The sequence below is a fragment of the Talpa occidentalis genome, unplaced genomic scaffold, assembly GCF_014898055.3.
Source record: "Talpa occidentalis isolate TD23 unplaced genomic scaffold, MPIMG_talOcc4v2.1 talOcc4.7, whole genome shotgun sequence".
Taxonomy (NCBI): Eukaryota; Metazoa; Chordata; class Mammalia; order Eulipotyphla; family Talpidae; genus Talpa; species Talpa occidentalis.
In genome coordinates, this window is record NW_023605083.1 from 119,082,520 (window position 1) to 119,105,966 (window position 23,447).

The 23,447-nt window shown below is 51.4% G+C and overlaps 1 protein-coding gene and 1 long non-coding RNA gene across 2 annotated transcripts; one reads left to right on the forward strand and one right to left on the reverse strand.

Moving 5' to 3' along the window:
- Positions 1–3,076: 3,076 nt before the first annotated feature.
- On the reverse strand, positions 3,077–7,260 carry CCR7 (C-C motif chemokine receptor 7). Its single transcript, XM_037492606.1, has 2 exons — positions 7,158–7,260; positions 3,077–4,260 (listed from the first exon to the last, which is right to left on the reverse strand). The coding sequence occupies exons 1-2, from the start codon at positions 7,188–7,190 to the stop codon at positions 3,181–3,183; spliced, it is 1,113 nt and encodes a 370-aa protein (XP_037348503.1). The 5' UTR covers positions 7,191–7,260; the 3' UTR covers positions 3,077–3,180.
- LOC119230997 (uncharacterized) lies at positions 4,848–23,440 on the forward strand. The gene is made up of 4 exons (XR_005121842.2): positions 4,848–5,062; positions 22,518–22,678; positions 22,771–22,927; positions 23,309–23,440. It is a non-coding gene; the product is annotated as an uncharacterized LOC119230997 (long non-coding RNA).
- The last annotated feature ends 7 nt before the right edge of the window (positions 23,441–23,447 follow it).

Here is a 23,447-nt window from a genome sequence, read left to right on the forward strand (position 1 = left end):
GCATGGAAATGGGGCTAAAGAATTAAACTTGATTTCCTTGCAGTTAGCAGCTATCTTATTTTTTAGCTACCATTTATTAACTATCTCATAAATGATTATTACACTTTTTATAAGCATTTCTAAGCATTTTACACATAAGAATCCATTTACTCTTCAACCGCAGGAGGCAGGTACTATGATTATGCCCATTTTACTGTAGATCAGGAAACTGAGGCACAGAGACCCTAAACAGCCAGCCCGAGCAGTGCAGCTGAGATTGGGAACTCGCAGCGGCTGCAAATGCTCCTCCGCCACCCTCAACATTCCAGGCACGGTGCTAAATGTTTACCAAATCCTCTCCATTGTTCCGTGGAGAAATCTGAGACTCAGAGCAGTTGAGCAACAGCTGAAGGTCACACAGCTGGGAAGCAGTAGAGAGATTTAAATTTGGCCTGGCTCCAGAGCCTCTGGTGTCTCCTACCCGCCTCCTGAAACCCTACCTCTCCCAGGGCCCCCAAGGCGAGTTTAACTCTGTCCTACAATTCCAAGTCTCTTCCCTCTGGGCCTCAGTTTCTCAGTTTCTCCAATGATTGGGCATCAGACCAGCCGATCTTTGAGGCCCCTTGCAGCTCTGTGAGTCCTTGATTTGAGAAGCGTGGGGCTTCTAGCTGAGGGGACCCATTAGTGGCCTGGGGTTGCAGCTGGGGAGGATGAAGGGACAAAGGGCTGACAATAGGACCCCCCTCATTCCCGCAGGAAGCTGTGGAGGGGCTGTGGGGGCCATGAGATGAGAGAGACAGAGGGAGAGAGAGGCCCTGGGGAGGACTTCCTTCTTCCTAGGGGTTCCCCAAAACTCAGGGTAGGGGCACATAGACTGCTAGGCAAGGCAGCAGGGCCAGGCCAGCAAGCAGCCGCAGTCAGAGCAGAACAGCTGAGATACAGCAGCTAGGAAATTGATATTGACGGGGGTTTTGTTGTCTTTGTAAATACTCGGAGACATCTAGTTATTTTAGAAAAATTCATTTGAAGGCGAGGTGCGTGTTTGTGGGACTGGCGGGGCTCCCTGTTCCTGATCACTTGGTCACAGCCCACTCCTTCAGGATGAGGCTGTTCTCCAGTCCTTAATCTCTTCCGTGTCCACGCCAGCGGGCCCACACCCACCACCCCGGGAATGTGCCCCTCAGCTGCCTGTTTCAGGCTCAGAGTGGCTGACAAATCCTTCCGGGGTGTCCTGTGGAGGAGGGTTGTGCGCTGCGCTTATGGGATGAGAGCGGCATCATGACCAGCAGGCTCCTTGATCAACAGTGCTCACTTTGGAGAACTGATGGAGTGGCTGCTGGGTGGGTGTCTCAAACATCCCAGGTCCTGAGTTACTGCTGTGCTGGGCCCCCAGACACCCACCCACCCCTCCCTCACAGCTGGGACTAAACTTTTGGGCTTGGAGGAAGGTTTCTGGGTGGGTCACGCTACCTAGTGACACGGATGCTTGACAGGCGACAGTGGCTTGGCCTGGATCCGCCCCTCCATGATGGTGTCCACACTATGGAAGACCATGGGGCAGCAGTGGCCACTAGGGAGGCTCACAGGTGCCTGACTCTGCGGAGTTCAGCAGTCTTCCTTAATCCCATAAACTGAGGTGTTTGAGCCAAGGGAGAGGCCCTAAACACCAGTTTGGGAAGCCTGAGGGGTCAAAAGTGCCTGTTCCAGGCTCAGCTGGGACAGAGGAGCAGAGCGAGGTGCTAAGGTTAGGGAGTGTACCCGGCCACGGAGGTTACAGGGACAACTTGATTCTGTCCAAAGCTTGACGCAGGCCCTTGCCCTGGGCCACTGCTGACGGCTCGGGCACAGGTCCTGCCCCATGAGCTCTGGAGGGGGCTTTGTAAGATGGACAGCCTGGGCTTCCCCTCCTCCGTCCCCGTCAGGGCCTGGTGTCCGCCACCAGCCTCCTGAAACCCTACCTCTCCCAGGGGCCCCAAGGCGAGTTTAACTCTGTCTTATAATTCTCAGTCTCTCCCCAAGGTGAGTTTAACTCTGTCTTATAATTCTAAGTCTCTTCCCTCTGGGCCTCAGTTTCTCCATCTAGAGAATGACTGGGCTTCAGACCAGCCGATCTTTGAGGGCCCTTGAAGCTCTGTGAGTCCTTGATTTGAGAGGTGTGGTGCTTCTAGCTGAGGGGACCCATTAGTGGCCTGGGGTTGCAGCTGGGGACCCAAGGACGGGCCTCGTGGCTCAGGAGAGAAGGGAAACAGGGTGGTCAGGTGTGGCCCCCGGGTTTGTAAAACAAGAAAACACTCATTTGCCATTTACCAGACTTTTCCCCTTTCTTTTAAACCTGTTGCTTCCTCAAGGGAAGACTTTTATTTGTATATGAGTAAAATGTGTTCTCTGAATTGAAAGCAGAACAGGATGAGAGTTTTTTTGTCCTAGTGGCAAAGAACAAAGAAGCAGCTCTTGGCTTTCAGCATCCAGCGTTGTCATCCACCCCCAGCTCCCAACCTTTCTCCTTCTCGCTCCTTCCCTGCTCCTTCCCTGCTCCGGGTGGAGACCTGAGGGGGGTGGGTGGGGCGTTGAATCCTCCTTCTCCCTGAAGCCTTGCTAGGAACTGGGCTTTGGCCCTGAGGCTGCCTGCCTCAGCAGGAAATGCCACACCCTTCCCGGAGAGCCTGGAAGGGCAGCTGCCCGAAGAAAAGTGGCGGTCTGCGAGGGGCAAGCTTGCTGTCGGGAGGCTCCTGGGCAGCCATTTCTTGCCAGCTCTGATGGCAGTAGAAAAACAGAGGTGGTGGGAGGGACTCAGGGAATTGGTTTGGCTCACTAGTGGCCCCTTCCTTTGCCAAGCCCAGAGTCTCTCCACCATTTCTGGACTTGGAGACAAAGTCTTGTTTTCTGGTAAACCTTGACTCGGTCCTTGAATCTCAGAGAGGCCTTCTGGACATGCTGGGCCTCCTCCACCACCCGAAAACTGTTTCTTGATGTTCACTTTTGGTGTTTTTTGGGAGCTGCTGGTTCCCCCGGGCTTCTGTTATCAACCAGGTTTCTGTAACCGTGGTGGAGGTAGCTAGGGTTGGGCTCATCTGCCTCCCAGGGCGTGGCCAGAACAGCTCTTTCCTCAGCAGCTTGTGGGTCTGGAATCATGTCCTCTGTTCTCCGTCTCTGATGCAGGGGACCAGGGAGATGTGCCTCCTGTCCGGGCAGTGGGCCCTCCTATGGGGAGAAGGTGGTGGTGGTTTCGGCTTCCATGCTCATGGAGGAGCGCCGGGCGTGCCGGCACGAGGACCACTGCCGGAGCTGTTCTTGGCTGAGGCAGCCCAAGTCCTTGAAGAGCTTGAAGAGATCGTTGCGGAACTTGACGCCGATGAAGGCGTACAGGAAAGGGTTGACGCAGCAGCGGACGCAGGCCAGGCTGTAGGTGATGTCGTAGGCGATGTTGAGCTGCTTGCTGAGCTCGCAGCTGCTGATGCTGGTGATGTTGAAGTTGGCCACCGTCTGGGCCAGGACCACCCCATTGTAGGGCAGCTGGAAGACGATGAAGACCACGACCACAGCGATGATCACCTTGATGGCCTTGTTGCGTTCGAAGTTGCGCGCCTGGAGCAGGGTGCGGATGATGACCAGGTAGCAGAAGCTCATGGCCAGCAGGGGGATGAGAAAGCCCACCACCATCTGGGCCACCTGGATGGTGATCAAGGCCTCCACATGCTCGGTGATGAGGGAGCACCGGAGCACCTGCTCACTGGCGCTCCTCTGGAGGCCGCTGTACAGCAGCTCCGGAGTGGACAGCACCACAGCCAGGATCCAGATTCCCACACAGGACAGCTTGCTGATGAAGAGGACGCGGGCCCGGTGGCGGTGGGCCGACACGGCCTGGACGATGGCCACGTAGCGATCAATGCTGATGCACAGAAGCAGGAGCATGCCACTGAAGAAACTTGTCTTGTAGATGCCGAAGATGAGTTTGCAAACGTGGACACCAAAGATCCAAGACTGGGCTGCACTGTATGCCCAGAAGGGCAGGGCCAGGAGGGAGAGGATGTCAGCCATGGCCAGGTTGAGCAGGTAGGTGTCGGTCATGGTTTTGAGCCTCTTGAAGTAGATGTAGGTCAGGATGACCAGCCCATTGCCCAGCAGGCCCATGATGAAAATGATGCTGTACATGATGGGGAGGAACCAGGCCTTGAAGACCCGTACATCGTCCTTGAAGCACACAGTCTCGAACTGCCGGTAGTCTACCGTGGTGTTGTCCCCTATGTAGTCATCTGTGACCTCGTCCTGGCACCGGCACACCTGCGGGGAGGGAAGCAAGAACAGGGTCCAGTCAGCTCAGTGCATGTGATTGCACTGCCCCGGGAAGGCCCATAGCAGCGGTTTCAAAACATGGTCCTCAGCACCAGCACCCTCGGCATCCCCCGCAGATTCTGGGGCCCTACCCGAGACCCACTGAACCAGAGACTCAGGGGCGGGGCCCAGAAATCTGTTTTTCTAAACTTTGCAGTTTGGAAATTAGCGCTTCTCGAATTTTCACGTGCATAGGAACTGCCCAAGGAGCCTGTTCATTCGTGTGTCCTGGTGGGTAGGCTGGTGTGGAGCCTAGTGTCTAAACATCTCATAAGCAGGACGGGCCTGATTTTGCCAGCTCTGGGGCACTTGCATTTCCAGGGGCTGATGGTGGGCAGGAAAGAGTTTGGGCTTTGGGGTCAAATGAGCCTTTGGTTGGTTGAAGGCATCTTTCTGAGCCTCTGTTTCCTCATCTGTGAAGTGGAGAGGAACATTCTCTCCTCACATGACTGTCATGAGGTACCTAGCCCGGGCTCTGGACCCATTTCATCTCCATGGAGGTCTGACTTTGCCTGCTGGAGACCCCAGACCAGAAGAGTTGGAATGCTAAGAGTGTGACTTTCTTCTTGAATTTCCTTTAGACCCTGGGAGAAAGAACTTGGCAGGGGGCCTACAAAACCCTTCAGCTTTTGAGGGAACATCCACTTTGGATTAAGACTGAGGAGGCCTGGAATGAGGAAAGAGGGAGGCGAAGGCTTTGCTAAGAGGCCCTGAAGTCCTGGATCTGGGGGAAGCTGCCTGGATCTGGGTGGTGAGTGACTTGAATCTTCTGGGTGGGTGGGGGTGGGCCCAGAGTGCAGCAGGAGCTCAGCAACACTGCCCTAGTGCTCTCGGCTCCAGTCACTGCCTGAGAAGGTGACAGGCAGGTGACAGGGCGGTGGACCCGCTGCCCCCTCAGCTGTCACCCCAGGAAGCTCTGGCACCCCCTCTGTGCTCCCACTCACCCCCAACCTCCTACCTCTCTACCTCTCTCTTCCGGCTGAGCAGATCCCAATCAGCGGGCTCAGCTGCTCAGGGCTTTTTTTAGCCTGTCTGCGTCTGTGGGGCAGGGTGAGGGTTCAGGCAGCCACTGCGATTTTATCAATGAAGGAGAGTGCACACAGCTCTGCTCTGTGCAGTGACAGGAGGGCCTGGGAGTGAGCTGGGCTGGCCTGGAGGGCCCTCAGGGAGCTCAGGTGCCTCCCTGGGAACAGGGTTCCAGGCAGATCATACAACCGGGGTATAGAGGGACTTCAGAGACGTGGAAAGGCGGCCTCCGAGGAGTGATATGGCCTCCCCATGGCTTTGCAGCCAGAAATGGAACCCTGTCCCCTGGCTCTCCCGCGTCACTGTCTTTCTCACTCCCAGATTCTGGATTCATCGCTGTCCAGCTTGGGGACAGGATGAGGAGGAAATAACACTCTGGAGCTTTTTCTCTGGAGACTGCTATCTGGAGAAGAAAAGCCAGTGGCAATCCCTTTCCCTTGACCTGGCAGGATTGTAGCTGGGGGCCCTAGAGGGACTGGCTACCCTCGGACACCCAGGGAAATGCCCCAAGACCTCAGGTGTGGGGTCCCTGGACTTAAGAGGGTTCTAGGCCTTCCTGGAGGGCAGTGTACCCCATCTATGATGTGTGCGCCCCACCACCCCATTCTGCTTTCTCTTCCCCCCTTTTAACTACCGTCTCCCCCAAAGGGCCACCAGGCTTGACACCTCTGCAACCCACGCCCCCACCACATCCTGTCCCATTTGAGCCCCCCCACCCCCGCCTTCCCTCCAGGTTAGTAAGTTGTGGCCCAGACCACAGCTGTCCTTCATCCCCACCCCCAACCTTCCAGCCCCTCTGAGTTCCCCATCAGGGGAGAAGAAGGGAAGGGAGTGGTGATGGGGAAGGGGGCCAGGCCGTGGGCTGTAGCCCAAGCTCCAGAGGGCCTCTGGAATGGGGTTTTGGGAACTGTGCCCAGTTGGGGCCTGCCTCTGGCCAGAGTTCCTGGAAAGCTGCCCTTCTGGCCTCCAGGCCTGGGGAAGAGCCAACTTCTGCAGCACCGCCTCTCCACCTCCGGCCGCAGGGGCTCCCACCCCCTCCAGGAGAGCTCAACAAATGGGGGAGAATAACTATAGGTTAGGGTTTCCTCTAACTCTGGCACCTGGTGGAGGCGGATTGTTTCCACGCCTGGGACTGGGACTGAGAAGTAGAACCGTGGAAACCAGGGGCCCTTGCTCCGGCAGAGTTTGGACCCCTAGAAAGTCTGTGCTCCATCCCGGCCCTCCCCCAGTGTCTGGACTGCCCCTTCCTCGTTCCCCTATAATGGGTCTCAGATGGGTTTCTAGATCCCCAAATGGGTCTCTATTTCCCTTCAGCCTTTAGCTGAAGGTTAGGGGAGGGAGACAGCTTTGGGGGGATTGGAGAGTAACGAGGTTGCCAAACCAAGGTTTCTTTCCTCAACTCGCATGTGAGATTTTACACGTGTGCTCGTGCACACATGTGCGCAACCCCCTGAAACCTCAGTCTTTGCTTTTTGCAGCTGCCCTCTCTCCAAGGACCGAGCAGTTTCTTGTTTCTGTCTCCGGGGTGGGGATGTTGGAAGGGGGCGAGGAAGACAACTTATTCCACCCTCCCATGTTGTAATTTAAATGGACTAAAGGCAGTTGAGAGAACATCTGTGGTTTTCTAGGGTCACGCAGCAGATGGTGAGGGCGCGCCATCAGTTTAATGAGTGGCAAGTGGACTTGTGTGAGTGGTCTTGTTATTTCCTTGCAGCAAATGCCCAGCTCCCCACTAGAACCCCACGCTTGGGAAGGGGGGAGCTTGGGGGTGGGGGTGTGGAGGAGGGAACAGAGCAGCTTTCCTTGGCAGGAAATCTCACCTGGAAAATGACAAGGAGCACCACCGCCAGCATGTATTTCAATGGTTTCCCTGCTGGAGACAAGGTGAGAAAGTTATTGCTTGGCAGGGGCAGCTCTTGGTTATTAAAGAAAGCCTTGAGATGGGGCCGCTGTTGGGAACTTTCGTCACAGGCTCCAGGCACTGTGTTTGAAACAGAACATCAGAACCAGATTGCGCCTCGCCTCGGAGCACCTGGCCCGCTGCCTGGCCCCTCTGCCCTCTCTTTCTTTTCCTCTCTCACTCCGAGGCCCCACAAAGGAGCAAGATGGAAAGGCAGGGCCGCCTCTGTCCTGCTCTGGGCTCCTCGGGCCCCTTCTGGAGTGGGAAAGTCTGCCTTGGCCTGGCCCACACTGCAAGGCTGAGCTACCACTGACCTCGACATCTGGGTCCCAGCAGCCCCGTCTCACTCCGTGTTATGCAGAAAGTGAGGTGTCTGTGGGGGTGTCTGTGTGTGTATGGTGTACTTGTGTGTGGCATATGTGTGTAGTGGCATGTTGTATGTGTGTTAGTGTGTAGTGCGTGGCATGTAATGTGTGTGTGACGTGGTGTGTGTGACGTGGTGTGTGTGTTTTGTGCTACTCTGGTGCCAGGAGTTATCAGGTGAGAGCGTAGCCAGATGTGAATCCCTGAGTATCTCCTAAGGGAGCTGCTGAGGAGAGAGGGTGTTTTCACAGAACTGGCTGGAAGAGTGAGGTTTCCTACTGGCCTCTCAAGGATGGGAGAGTGCTTTGGGGACCCACCTGCTTCCCAAACCCCCCTCATTTAATGAATTGACATTCACTCAGTGCTGACTTTACCTGGCCCCAAACATGCTGGCCCAGCCCCTGAGCCTTTCTGGGGGGCAGGGTCTCTTCCCTTTTACCCAGTGCAGGCTCAGAGCTGAGGAGGTACCCAGGGCTCGGGTGCTGCTGAGTGAATGAACGAATGAATAAATGCCCTGCTTGTCCTGCTTCTTCTTTCTTTTTTTTTTTTTGGTCCTTCTTTTAAGGGAAGACCTTTTAAGGAAGGACTGCCCTGGGCAATGAGGTAGATGACCATTCCCTGAATAACTATTATTTTGTGTGTATCTGGAGTATCTCTATATGTTCTGTCCTTTAGCCTGTCCCTACTCAGGGCCTTGGGGGATCAGTAGGAGGGGAACACGGTCAACTGTGGAAAGGGGCCTTACTCAGCCTTCCCAGGGGACATTCTGGAAGCCAGGCGACTCCCCCTGGGTCTGAACAATGGGTGGAGTCTCCCAGGATCACAGGCCCCATGTGCTGAGGACTGAACACAGACGTTTGGCTGCTCAGTTCCGATTTATGACTGAGCTGAAGGTTGGACCTGAACTGAAGTCCTCTGAGGGATGAGAAGGGACAGGGAAATTGATGTGGAAGTCTCTGGTACCCCCAGGGCAGGAGCTGCCTCCCACTCCTTGTAAGTTGACCTTCTGTTCCCAGGTAGGTTTTGGCCCACAGGAGAATCAGAAACTGAATGCCAAGGCAGGCCTTGCAGACCTCCAGTTTCAGGAGGGACAGGGAAATGCCTGGGACTTGGCCTCAAGCACCCCTGGAGGTTCGAGGGGGTAGTGGGGGCTCTCCAGCAAGCTAGCGGTTGTTTCCCAGGAGAAAGCCTAGTCCCCAAAATTCTGTGTCCTTGGCCACAGCGCCACCTTCTGGAAACTCACTGCATGACGCCCAGGTCATGGTTACTATACTCCAGGGGAGTGGGTTGTGTGTGTGTGTGTGTGTGTGTGTTCATTCTGGGTGTGGGGGTACCTGGGGGGAGGAGGAAAGATAGCAGGCCACATAAATAAACAGGTATTTCTCCCACCTCAAGCCAGTTATAATGCATGCTACTAGTGGATCCTCTCCCTACAGCGTAGCTTTGATACCAATGCCCACTGCCCCCTCCTCTAAGTCCTAAGGAGCACTCTACCCAGCCAGGATGAAGCCCCTGGACAGGACAGTCAAACCCTCCAGTGTTTTCTTGGACCTGCCTTCTAGGCACACCTTCTATTTCAGGGACAGGCGTCCAGTGTCCTGTTGACCCCCACTGGGGCCTGGGCATGTGTGGTTCTGTGCGGAAACACTACACTGCTCCCCTGCTGGCTGAGTTACCCTTTGAGCCCCTGAGCTCTGCCCTTAACCACACTCTCTTCAGGGTCCAATGCTCCACCCCCCCATCCCTCCCACCCTGCCACCCCTGACTCATCTCCAATGTGAAGCGCTCGAGGTTTCTTTAAATGCGTTGGAGGTTTTCGGTTACTCTAAGAGAAAGCCTACTCTGACTGTAATGAGAACTGAGAAATCTCAAAGTTTTGATAGCACAACGGTGAAAAAAGGCACAAGAATTGTGTTTCTATTTTACTCCATCAGCCTGTTTTCCTGGGCCCGTCCCATCCTCTGACTGGGGGAGGGAGCTGGAGGAGAGGCTGGTGTGTGTGTGTGTTGATTTCTCATTTCAGGTGTGTTGGAAATGGTAACTGATGAACAGGGATCTTGCGGGACTAGAATAGGCCATTTTTAAGAACAAAGGTTAAAGGTAACCAAATGGGAATTTAGGGGAACTTCAGTGTGTGGCAGGGGGCCTGGTCAGTGGTCATGAGTCAGATCATTTCTGTCTGTTACAAAGTCATAAAGCACCTGCCTTGGGCAGCAGCCTGGGTGGGAGCAGTGAAGTTGGGAATCTTAGGGGTGGTAGACTCGTGTGTTGGGTATTTTCTGACTTCTTGAGTTTCTAGTAATGATTATCATGAAAAGAAAATTCCCTAGTAGTCCCCTACAGGAGAAACTTCCTGTCTGGGATGGCTGACTGCTCCCCCGAGTCCTGAACTTCTAGCCCCACATTTTTCAGGCCCTCTAGGTGTCACCCCAAATGCTTTTCTTTCTGGAATTCCTCATCTGCCACCACATTTCTCTGTTTTGGGGCAGGGAAGAGGGAAGAAACAGGGAAGTGGAAAGGAATCTGGGAAGAAAGTGACAGGCCTGGGGGACTCTGTCAGACAACAGCAGGAGAGGTGGGAGCTGACTGAGTTTTGGCAGTTGTTGCCATAGCAACTGCCCGATGCCTTTCATCTTCATTGGACTTTCAATATGTACCAAACCATTTCCACAAACCATCATTTCATCCTCACACACCCTCACGAGGCAGGTACTACTGTTATCCCCATTTAGCAATAAGAAAACTGAAGCACAGCAAGAATAGTAACTTTCCCAGAGTCACACAACTGACTAATCGTGGACCTGGCTTTGAAATTGATCTACTGCAGAAACCACCTCTTAACTGCTCTTCTGAACTGCCTTTTAGTCTTTATGTGTTTTCCCCTCATACCACTGTGGCAGCTACCCCTTTGTGATTCTCATTCCATATTCCAGAAAGCAGAGACCCAGGGAGGTTAAAACACTTGCCAGGGGTCACACAGCTGCTAAGAGATAGATCTGAGATTTGAGTGGACTGCTCACTACTGGGTCACGCTCAACTTCTGGTGAGCCTGCTGGGATGGGGCCTCAGTGGAACAGGAGGGGGATCCTCACTCTCCTATATCCCATTCCTTCTAAGTTCTGCTGCAATAGGCTAACATCTCCCAGCTGGCCTCACCTCTGCCCTGACATAAGGCTTTGCTGGCACAAAGCTCTTTCTGAAACACAAATCATGTATGTTCTTTAACTCACTTTATTAAAAAATAAGCTCCTCACTTGCTCCTGTGGATTCCAGGATAAAGCCCATTCTCCTTAGCAATGCCACACAAAATCTCAAGGACTATATTTCTCTCAAGTTGCTTCTGTCTTATCTTGACTGGCTTTTATCAGAATGAACCATCTGGGAGCCTTCAGGCTGAGCCCCCAGAATATTCTGCTTGATGACTTACAGTTAAACACAATTGAATTTGGATGCCTTTCGGTGGGGCTTGCACCCACTGGTTCCCTCTGGTTCACTTATAACGTCTTATGCCCCTTCCCTCATTTACCTTACTGACCACTGATAGCAATTGGGTCTGCTGTCCCTGCAGCATCCTGGGCCACTTGCTTCTCCTCGTCTGGTGAGTGAATTCCTATATACCCTTCAAAACCCAACGGAAATGACCCTTGACTCAGGTTCACCATTCCTTTCCTTGTGCTTCACAAGTACCTTGCCCTCATCCCATCAGCACTGCCTCTCACTCTGTCACTCAGCACATCTCACCGTGGCTTAATTGACATATGTGTCTCCCCCAGGCTGCAGTGCCCCTGCTCCCATATTTCCCTGAAGGCCCGGAGGGATTGGCCCTGGAGTCCTTCGATATCTCCCTCTGATGTGAGAGAGAAGTGCCTCCCAGCTTCTTTGCTTTGCTTTGGAAAATTCTGATATTCTGGGCCCCTATATCTCAAAGTTGGGGGGGACACCCCAGGGCTGCTCATTCAAATTGTGAAAATGATCTGCTCAGCCCTGGGTTGGCATTTTCAATATGTGTAACAGAAACTTGGCCCCCTTTCTATTCACCTCTTGCTCTCTTCTGGGCAAAGAGAAAAACAGATCTGCCTCCCAACGGTACCAACACCAACAACACCAACGGTACCAACGGTACTGTCCCCCCGTTGCCAGGCGCCTGTTCTGAGCAAAACTTTTCAGTGGCTTCCCCTCCTACCGGTATTACCAGTTTTTTGGACTTGGCCGTTGGGGCTCTCGAGTTGAGTGATACAGAAGAACATCCTCTTCTCAGCCTCTGTCCCAGCCCCAGCCCCCCATCCTGCATTAAAGTCTGGCATGTCTGGTACCCCCAAACTTAGGGCTGGGGGTGGACTCTCCATGGGGTGCGGGCTTTCACAAGCTGGGTGAGTGAGAGGGGTTCATCTCTCCTTACTGTGTTCTTTTAGTGACTTGAGATGAGCTGATGGCTTGGCAGCCCTGGGGGGAGAATTTATACATGGCGAACACCATGAACCCCAGACTGTCCTCCCTGGAAGCCAGGTTCTCCCTTTCACCAGCTCCCCGCTGGGGCATAGCTGGCTTCCTTCCCAGAGGACAAGCCTAGAGGCTGGGGCGGGCCTCCAGTGGACACTCCATCTGTATCCTGGACTGTGGCCACTGGGGTGGACCTCCACTGGGGACCACGCCGCTGGCAGAAGAGCACATTGGAAGAGACTTTAAAACTGAAAGTCAACTCGGAATTTTGGTGCCATTCATTCATCCCACAAACATTTTGTGCTCACACCGCCACGCTCCTGGGAAGGAGGTTCAAGGACCAGACCCTGCCTCCCAGGAGCCTTCTGTCAGTGGGTGGGGTGCCCACTTTCATAACTGTTTTGCTGAGTCTCCCCAGGGCTCTGAGGAGGGCGGGCGGGCCAGGCGGAGGTGAAGGCGAAAGGCTGTGTTGTGGTGGGGAGGGTGTGAGGACAGTGCAGGGCGCACCGGAGAACCTTCACTTTTTAAAGTCAACCCCTGTGGCTTTGAGGCCGCCGCGGTGCTGTGCTTGTTGGTGAGAACTGCCGTCCAGGAACCTGGCCTTCTCCCCTCAGCCGGGCCTGACTCTATGGCTGAGATTTGTAACGGGGGCGTCTGGAGCAGGATGGGCCCCTCCGAACGCCCTGGTGTTTCCTTGGTACTCTTTCCTGGCATTCTAAGATTGGGTTAAACAGAGGGTGGGCTTTATAACGGGCAGAGCCTGGGGAGAATAAACACGCTTGAGGCAAGGTTGTGCTGCAGGCCCAGGCTGACGCTTCTCCAAGTCAGGGCCCGTCTCTTCCATGCGGCTCACCCAGACTTAAACCTGCACGGCTCGGGGCCTAAGCTGGTGGACTGTGGCAGAGAGCAAACAGCCAGCAACTGCAGCTGGATTTGCACAGTCCCACTGGACCTTGCAGTGACCCCTCGAAACCCCAGGAGGGCAGGTTTGAATCCCTAGTTAGCAGGGAGGAGATGTGAATGCTTGTGCAGGGATCATGCCAAGCATTGAGGAGACTCTCCCCCTAATGAAACAGACCTCCGAGGGCCTCACCCACCACCCCAGCCCTGCTGCCTTCTTCAGCCAGGGCTGTTGGAGAAAGGCATGATTTTGCCCTCCCTTGTCTTTCCTGGCACTAAACCTACCCCTCCCTGGTCTGAAAGTTGCACCCTTCTTGCAGGTAGATCAGGGTGACACTGTCACGGAGGAGCAGCCACCCGTTCCCACCAAAGCAGACTTGATTTCCCTGTGAGGCTCCCCCATGCCTTCTGACCCCCTCTCTGCTCCCTCCATTTCCCAAAGTCAGTCTGGATGTCAGAGCGGCCCCAGTGTCAAACAAGAGGGAGGGTCACTCACCCAGGTCCATGGTGCTCTCTGGGCGTCTGAAACCACACAGGAAGGCTGTGCGCCACCGTCGGGCCTGGTGCTCTCCCAGTCTGGAGAGGAAGTGGTGTAGAGCCCCTTTTAAGTTGCGAGAGGAGCCACCCTCCCTGCCACTCCCACCCTTGCCCCGCCCTCCAGCCCTCCTCACCCTGTAGGACTGGTCCATCACTGGTCATAGGATTCTGAATCATACGCCAATTTACATTCAAAAAGCACCCCCGTGGGGCTGCCCCTATTCCAAAGCAGGGGAATAGGGGCCAAGCATTGCGAAGGTTTGTAACCTGGGCACCAGGTGCCAGACCATGGGTTAGGGGCTGAGGAGGCAGGGGTGTGTGAGGGACATCTCCTTATCTTTCCCGCGCCTTGCTGCAGTCACAGCTGACCACTCCACACTGCCCTGTCCTCTGGCTGCTGCATTGCTTTGGCCCAGGAGAGGCACTGACTGGAGATGGCATGTCTCTTTCCTTTTTCTCTTCTTTTTTGGTCTCTTCCTTTCTTTTTAAATACAGCTTTTTGAAATATAACTCACATATCCTAAAATCCACCCTTTTCGTGGGGACCAGTCAATAGGTTCGGTCTATCCACAGAGTTGTGCAACTGTCACCACAAGTTTAGATCTCTTTATGTCACACCTGACCCCCAATACCTCACCTCCAATTAGCAATGACTATCTATCTTCCACCCCCATCTCTGGCGCCCAGTAACCACAATCTGCTTCTGTCTCTATCTTTTTTTCTGTGCTGGAAAGTCACAGGAAATATAATTATACATGTGGGTTCAGCACAATGTGTTTAAGGTTCATCCATACTACAGTGCATATCCTTTTCACATTCCTTTTTATGATCTAGTAATATTCCTTTAGTGGATATACCTCATTTTGTTTATCCATCATCAGTTGTACATTTGGGCTATTTCTGTTTTTTGGATACTAGGAATAATGCTGCTATGAAAATGTGTGTACAAATTTTTGTGCAGACATATGCTTTTATTTCTATTGGGTATGTATCTAGGAATGGAACTGTTGGTTCATATGGCAACTTTATGTTTAGTGTTTTGAGGAACCATCAAACTGTTTTCGAAAGTGGCCTCATCATTTTATATTCCCAGCAGCAATATGTAAAGATTCCACATCCTTGAACAAAGCTGTTATTTTTTTCTCTCTTTGCTTCTAGCCCTCCAAGTGGGTATAAAGTGGTATCTCACTGTGGTTTTGATTTGCTTTATTTTTTTTTATTTATTTTTTTTTTTTAAAGATTTTTATTTATTTATTTATTTAATTTATACAAGCACTGGGTACAGTCAGAAGCGCGGGAGGGTGAGAGAATTCACCAGAGCCAGAGCGGGGAGCAGAGCAGGCAGAAGGACCGAAGTACACTGCTGAGGGGAGCAGCGGGCGGCAGGAGAGGTCTGCGCGCCATGTGGGACCCTCCTCTGGTGGCCGGGGAGCAGCCGGGGATCAAACCGGCGCTGCAGAGGCTGCGGGCAGCTTCGCAACCCAGCGCTCAACCGCTGCGCCACCAGGGAGGCCCTTGATTTGCTTTATTTTAATGACAGATGCTGTTGGACATCTTTTCATGTATTTATTGACCATTTGTATATTTGGAGAAATGTCAGTTTAAATTCCGTGCCCATTAAAAATTTTTTTTAATTAATTTTTTTATTTATGCATACAAGAACTGGGGTGTAGGCTAGAGGTATCGGGAGTGGTGGTGAAAGTATTCACCAGAGACAAAGTGGGGAGCAGAACTGGGGTGTAGGCCAGAATTGTCGGGGGTGGTGGTGAGAGGATTCATCAGAGACAAAGTGGGAGACAGAATGGGTGGATCTGCCGGAATACACTGCTGAGGGGAGCAGTGGGTTAGACAGGAGGGGTCTGCTGTACCATGTGGGTCACCTCCCTGGCCGGGCATCCAACTCATGCCGCAGTGGCTGGTAATAGCTTGATAGTGCTGAGACTTAACTCCTGTGCCACAAGGGAGGCCGCTTGTGCCCATTTTAGAATGGGTTATTTGTTTTTTCACTGCTGTGTTACAAGAATTCATTATGTATTCTGGATACAATTCCTTATTAGCTCTATGATTTGTACATATTTTCCTTTCATTCTCTGTGTTGTTGTTTCACTTTCTGCATGGTGTGCTTTGAAGCATAAACCTTTCAAATTTTGAAATCTAGTTCATTAATTTTTCTTTTGTTACTTGTACTTTTCATATCATATCTAAGAAACCATTGCCTTATTCAAGGTTGCAAAGATTTGTTCCTGTTTTCTTCTAAGAGTTTTATAGTTTTAGCTCTGATCCATTTTGAGTTTTAACTCTGGATAATTTTTAACTCTGACCCATTTTGAGTTAATTTTCATACGTTTTGTTCCTTTCTTGTCTTAGTTTTGTTAAAAGCTTTTTCTGTGACCACTGAGATGGTCATAGTGTTTTTTTGTCCTTTATTTGATTGCATATGGTGTACGACATGGACTTACTTTTGTATATTGAATCAACCTAGATTCCCGGGATAAATTCTTCTGCCACTGATTGTGATCAGAGAATACTCTGTATGATTATAATTTTTCAAATTTATTGAGATTTGTCTTATGTCTTATCATGTGGTCTATTCTGGAGAATGTTCCCTGTATATCTGAGAAGAGTGTGTATTCTGCTGTTGTTGGGTGAAGTAGTCTTTAGATATTTGTTTGGTCCTCTTGGTTCATAGTGTTCATGTCATCTATTTCCTTGATCTACTGTCTACTTGTATCCATTATTGAAAGGAGGTTATTGAAGTCTCCAACTGTTTATTTCTCCCTTCAATTCTGTCAATGTTTGCTTCCTGTATTATGGAACTCTGTTGTTTAGATGCATACGTGTTTATTTATTATGTCTTGATAGATTAGACATTTTTGTATTATAAAATGTCCGTTGTCTCTATAAACAATTTTAAGTCTATATTAATGTAGCCTTTCCAACTCCTTCTTGGTACTATTCATATGGTATCTTTTTCCATCTCTAGGATGCCCCTTTCATTTCTCTGCTTCTAGTTGCATTGCTAGCAGTGTCTTTGATATCAGAGTCCACCAGCCAGCCCTAACCTCTGCGGTGCCCCCCTTAAGTTCTGGTTCCTGCCCTAGTTTCTAGAGTCCGGTAACACCACCTTCTTTCTGTGTCCCTCCAGCTCCTAGGGATGATGGCAATTCCTTGCTGTTATTAATCTTTGGGTAGCCTCACCACCCATTGTTTGGCTTCTCAGCCCTTCAAGCCCCTGTATAACTAGCTCCCTATGTCAAAGACCCTAGAGTGGGTCTTGTTTATTTCAATCCAGAATGAATCAGGATTACTGTTTGCAAGGAGTTTAATGTATGGAAGTTAATATTAGATCACTTGTGCTGCCAGTTTTATATTTGGTGTCACATTTAAGAAACTATTTCCTGTGGTTATGACCAAGACAGGCTTGACATGATGCTTTACCTAAAACAAAGGCAGAAAATCCAAGTTTGCATGGGTCTATAAGGGATATGGACAAATAGCATAGCCTTTCTTCTCTCTCTTTTTATTTTTTTTTTAGTGTGAACTTTATTCACTTTATTCACTCTTAGGGGTGAGATTCACCAGAGACAGAGTGGGGAGCAGAACAGGTAGAGTGACTGAAATACACTGCTGAGGGGAACAGCGGTGAGACAGGAGAGGTCTGCTGCACCACTTGGGTCAGCTCCCTGACCGGAGATTGAACTTGGGCTGCAGTGGCTGAAGATAGCTTCACAGTGCTGAGACAACCCCTGCACCACCAGGGAGGCCCAGTGCAAAAGAACTTTAATAGAAAGTGTGCACAGAGATAGAAGAGAAGAAAATATAATAGTTTCCTAATAAAACACCCTAAGTTGCCCATCCCCTTATGGGTGAATACACAGACAAGCAGAAAGTGTAATGTGAGAAGATTAAACTGCTTAGGAGACACTTAAACTTTGGCATCAGAGACTGATCAGGACTTTCTTGTGGCACCCTTCCTATTACTTAACCACTCATTGATATCCCAAATTCCCAAATAGAGGCATGAGAAGACTTCACTGAACTTTTCTTCCAGTCCAAAGGTTTTGGCTGCTCTCATCACTGACATTTGTGACCCACTTGGTGTTAAAGATATCAGCAAGCTCTTGAACTAGGTAAAGAGGACTTTCAGGGATTCTATCTGGGAGAGTGTGTTGGTAAGGGAGGTCAGGGCAACTTCAGCTTGGAACTATTCCAGAAACTACCTCTGGGTGTCCTTTTCCATGTGCCAGATGCTTCTAATTAAAAATGAACTTGGAGGCAGACAGTCTGTGTCCCAGTCTTGCCTCTGCTAAAACTCGTTATGTGACCATGGACACACATTTCCTTTCTCTGGTTCTTGGATGCCCACCTGAAGAGTAGTGGGCTTGAACCACATTAGCTTCCATTTCCTTGTCAGGATAATCCTTGTTATCCTCAGGAATTTCCTTGGTTCTCTAGCTGGTATTGGTTCCCATAGGAGGACCCAGATCTGTGGAGTCCACAGCACACAGGGAGGGAATGGAGAGTTTTGTGGCAGATGTAACATGTTGTCAGGAGGGGGTAGATTTGGAACTGCTATACTGATTCTGATCTTCTGAGTACTAGAAGATGGTGGTGCTGATCCCATTCTTGTTCCTTCCTAGCTCTTCTCATGCTGATTATGTGAACGTTGCACACATTGACCTTCAGTTTCAGTTTCTTAGCTGGTCTCTGAGTGAGGCAATGGGGATTCCCTAGGATTTCCCAGCATTGATTGTGACCTTCTCCTGCCCATACTGACATGCAATTAGTGACTGTTGACTGTGAATCTATGTTCCATGAGAGGGATAGTATAGGAGAACCAGCATGACTTTCTAAATTCCACTCCATCCTTTGGGGCCCAGGCAGGCCTACCTACTGCCCTCTCCCCTCTCAACTCCCACAGGCTTAGCTCCAGGGACACCCTAATTGGCAGATACAGTAATGACATGTGAACCATTTTCTACTCTCGGCTAGATTTTGTACTTCTTGAAAACAAAAAGTACTTTTGGGATAGTCTTTGCATTGTTTTGAAAATTGTTGTGATTTGAAAAATATATTTTTAAATAGTTTGGTATAGTTCAATAGTGGTTTCATAACGAGAGGGCGAGGGCACTAATTCTGTTGGATCAGGGCCCTACCCTTGTGACTTTAACTTAACCTCCATTACCTCCTTAGAGACCCGTCTCCCAATGCAGGTGAGTTAGGACCTCAATATATGAATTTTGGGGGGAACACAATATTTCATTCCCTAACAGTGGCAGAGATGGAAAAATAAAGAGGGAACTAGCTATATGCAGTAAAAGTACAAGCACACACACAAAAAGGTATCCACTAAACTGACTTCAGGATGGGGAAGAGGGGCATGTAAATGGATGGGTGTCCAGGAGCTGAAACTATATTGACAATGTTTTGCTTGTGGTGGACAAAGATCTCATTGTACTATTCTTTTTACATTTACTCATTAACTATTTCATAATATTTAAAAAATAATGGAAGACAAAATTATAGTATAATGTAGTAAAAGCTAATGGGGTGGCTGAGTCAAGCCTGATATGCCCGAGGAACACAGAGACAGGGAACCAGGAAGGTTATGGAAAAAGTGACCCAGGGGGACAGGGATGATGCAGGGAATGGGGGAGGCTAGTGGTGGACGGTCAGTAGCAACAACCAAGGCCAGAAACTGGGCCCAGGAGATAGCGAACATGTTGGTCCCTTCTTGGAGTTGTTCAATTTGATGGGGCATGAGACAGCAAGAGCCACATTATTTAACTCAGGCTCTTTACTGGGATGATGTGCCCTTTGGGCTATATTTCTGGTCTTTGTTACCTGCACAAGAGGTTGGTTGTGTTTGGCATGTGATATATCTTTTTTTTTTTTTAAATATTTATTTATTTATGCTACAAGAGCTGGGGTACAGGCCAGAGGTGTGGGGGGGGGTGAGAGGATTCACTATAGAGAGAGTGGGGAGCAGAACAGGCAGATCGACTGAAGGGATCTGATTCTGATTCTGCTGAGGGGAGCAGTGGGTGAGACAGGAGAGGTCTGTTGCGCCATATGAGTCAGCTCCCAGGCGGGGATTGAACTTGTGTGGTGCTGCAGTAGCTGCAGATAGCTTCATAGTGCTGTGACTAAACCCCTTGTGCCACCAGGGAGGACCCCCATGTGATAATGTCTTTGGCTTTTTTTATGTCTTTGGTGTGACTCTCCCTGCTGGGGTGAATTGTGAAGTAGACGATGGGCAGTGTTTCCCAGAGCTGGCCGCTCCCTGCTGCTTTATTTGTCCATTTGTCCACTCCTCCGTCCAGTCTTCCATCTATCCTGCTAGCACCCACTTACTGAGCACTCCCTCTGCCTAGCATGGGGCAAAGTGCTAAGACCTGAAGGCCCAATAAGCCACATTCAACTAATGACCAGTGGGGGTGTTGCCTGATGGAAAATAATAAGGCTCCCTATCTATATGAGGTTTTCATACTTCTAAGCACATTCCTGTGTCTTATCTCACTTAACCCTCAGAGTTGTTGTTTGGTAGGTTTCAATATTTTGATTGAGGAAAATGAGACTTTAAAAGTGACTTGACTTTTGACTTCAAGACAAGGGACTTTTCCTACTCTGCCAGGGTGACGCTAGGCATGACCCGAAGGGCTCAGACTGCGGTTGTCCCCTCTCTGCCTGGAAAAGGTGCCCTCAGACAAGGCTTTCTGTACCCTGTTCTCTGAGAATGGCACAAAGGGTTCTGAGAATGAGCAGGGAGCAGGACCTGGAACCCTCATCGTCATTGGGTCTAGCTGATGAGCAGGTCAACAAGAGGAAAGAATCACTTACGCTACCAGGGACTCAGTTCCCTGTTATAAGTAAACAAGAACAGGGTAACTTTCAAACTGAGCAAAAGAGAATAGAGACTTCTCTAGAAGGTCATCCCAAAGATGACTATTTCCCTGTTCTCTATTTGTTCATCAGTCCATCCAGACCTAGAGAAGGAGTCCTGGAGAGATCCAACAGGAGGAAACCGACCCTGAGTCCTCTGGAGGGAGGCTGACCCTGCCTCTCTAGCAGAAGGCATTTCTTGGCTCCACTCAGAACGTGCCAAGGTTTCCAGGCTCTCTGGGCTCCTTGTTCAATGGGCAGAGCCCCAGATCACACCTCTCCCAGCCCACCTGCAGTCCCTGTTCAGTTTCACTGAGAGCAGGCTCCGTGACGCCAGGGAGAGTGGGCTCCAGCAGGGCTGGGCAACCCAGCGGCAGCTGTGGCCGGTTCAGGGCTGCAGCCAGACAGGGACGCTCTGAGAGAGACTCTGCTTTGAACTTAGAATCTTGTAATCAGAAAACTAAGAGAAGCTCTTTTAATTTCAGCACATGTGCACCTTTTGTGGTCTGCAAAGTATTGGGAATGATATGTAGAGGGAGACTATGATCTTTTCAGGGGCCTAGGAAGGTCTTCATCAGGTTGGGGGCCACCAGGTGTGAGGTGAGGCGTCCTCAGGCTGTGGGGCGTGGGTGGGGTGGGGTGGGGGGGACTGTTCTCCAGGAGGGGAAAAAAGGGAGCAGAGGCTTGGGGGGCCTCAGGTCACCCTGACACCTGCTGCCTAGGCCCAGGGTGGTTTCCTGCCGCTTGCCAGGACGCCAGTGAACAGAGACACAATGGGTTTGTCTCGATAAGTAGATGCTTCCTGTTTTGCTGCGTGGGCTCCTTGCTGGGCATGGAGAGGAAGGGGTTCACGGGTCTGTGTTTTTCAGGTCACCCAGCTCCCTGCGGGAAGGGCGGGGCCAGGTGAGGACGGGGGTCTGCGGGCAGGTGAAAGGGAAAGCAGGGGAGTTTATTCTTCCAGAATTGCTCAGCTAGGTTTCGGCCACCCCAAGAGGGCGAGGCTGGCCACACTGTCCTCTGGCCTCCAGCAGCCCCCAGTCTGCGGTCCCTGGTGGCTGGGGCTGTCGGGGGGGGATCCCGTGGCTCCTTTCTCCTCTCAGTGAGACCTGGTGCTGCCCCCCGTGGTGATCTCTATCTTGGCGTGGTGGCCAGGGCAACCGGAAGCCACTGAAATAGCCTCCGTGGTGAGAGTGGGGGCGGGGAGTGATGAGGTTGGCCTCATCCACCCCTCCAGACCCAGCCCCCCACCCGCCAATCACGCTCCCCTGAGTCTGTGCATGCGGGTTACTGGAAAGCCCACATCTGTGCTGCTCAGCTCCAGACCGTGTGCTGTGGTGGGAGAGTGTGGGGGTCCCTTCTCAGCTCAGCCAGTCAGGTTCCCGAACCCTTCCTCCTGTTTCCTCATCCGGAGATGGAACCCAATGACCCTGGGTGTCCTCTGTGGTTGCATGTTGGAAGGGCTGTGGGGTTCAGAGAAGTTGAGGCTCTGCACATTTAGGAACTCTTAGGAAATCTTTCATCAGAAAGAAAAGATGGGGGGCTCCTCGGGAGACCAGTCTATTCCTTCCCATGTGGCTGTTGAAGCGCACCCCTGCCTCATCCTCCCTGTGCCCCAGCCCATGCACCGTCCATGGCTTCCATCTCCCTCCTGCACCCACTTTGTGCTTTCACCAGTCTGGGCCAACTTTGAGCTCCCCAAAGCAGTGTCTGCTTTCATTCACCTGGGCTTTCCATATGCTCTTTCTCAGGCTAAGATGCTTCTGACTCTTGCTCCCTCTGTCCAGCTCTAATCATTATTTAAGGCCCAGCTCCCCCGGCCCTCACCTGTGTTCCTGATGCCTGGGGTCTGCGCAGCTGCTCGTGCTATGATAATGTCATCAGTCTGATTTGCTTCATAGACGTGCGCCTCTTTCCCCCTTCCTCAATTACAACTAAGTGGCTCTTTTTAAACTTTCTTAGACGCTTAGCACAGCCCCTGGCCTATTCTTGGTGCTCACCCATGGGGTTAAACCAAAGCATTTTTCTGTTGATTCAACCACAAATCCGCTCCACCTAGGGTTCATGAACTAGTGGCCACGTCTTGGTGCTGCTGGGAGCTGGGCAGGGGGCAGAGGCGTGTCAGAGCGTATTTCTAGCCACCTGCCCTTGCTCTTTGCAGGTTGGTGTCAGCTTTGGTGTCTGAGGAAGATTCATGGGGTCCCTGCTCGGGGGAGAGTGCAGGCTGACAAATCAGGTCACTGAATAAGGATGTTGTTTGCGAAGGATGAGAGCTCGTTCTTCTTCAGCACCGGACACATGCCAGATTCAGAAACTTCTTGGGTAAGCTCACCACCACCCTGGGAGGGAAGCACTGCCAGGTCTGTTCTACAGATGGGGAAAGAGAGACGCAGAAGTTACGGGTTTTCCCACAGGAGACGTGCAGCCACAGCGGAGGGTGAGGAATACAGCAACTTGGCTCATTCTGGCTCCTCTACGCCACTCGCTGGAGCAGAACTCAATTTCACAATTGCTGAAAGCCCCCAAATCAAATGTCTCCACTGCCTCCATGCCAGCAAAGGAAAGCCCCAGGTAGCCCTGGTCTCCAGCCAGCACCCACTGCTGAGTCAAACCCTTAATAAGGGCTCCGGGTGGTTGGGGAGGCGGTCACATGCCCGGGTCCCAGCTGCACGGGAGACCGGGAGTTTGAGTTCTTGATTTCCACGTGGGGAGGGAGGGTCCCGAGGGGATTTCCTCCGAAAGGGGGGCTCTCCATCCGACGCTGGACAGGTATGCGTGCGCGAATGGGACAGACACACAGATGTGGCACCAAAGATGCTTGAACACACTCTTGCTCGTTGCTTAGAATGTGGTTTGAAGACAGAATCTTTATTACATAATTGTGTGAGCTATAATTCACCTACAGTAAGCTTCACCAGTTTTTTTTTTTTTTTTTTTAACAAATGCATCAAGTGGGTAACTGCCATCCCTGGGAAGATATAAAGTTTCATGACATCCCCAGACTCCCTCCCCTGGCAACATCCTCAACCCCTGGCAACTGCAGAGCTGGTTTTGGAGCAGAGACTTTCCAAGCAAAGGATACAGGTAGTGA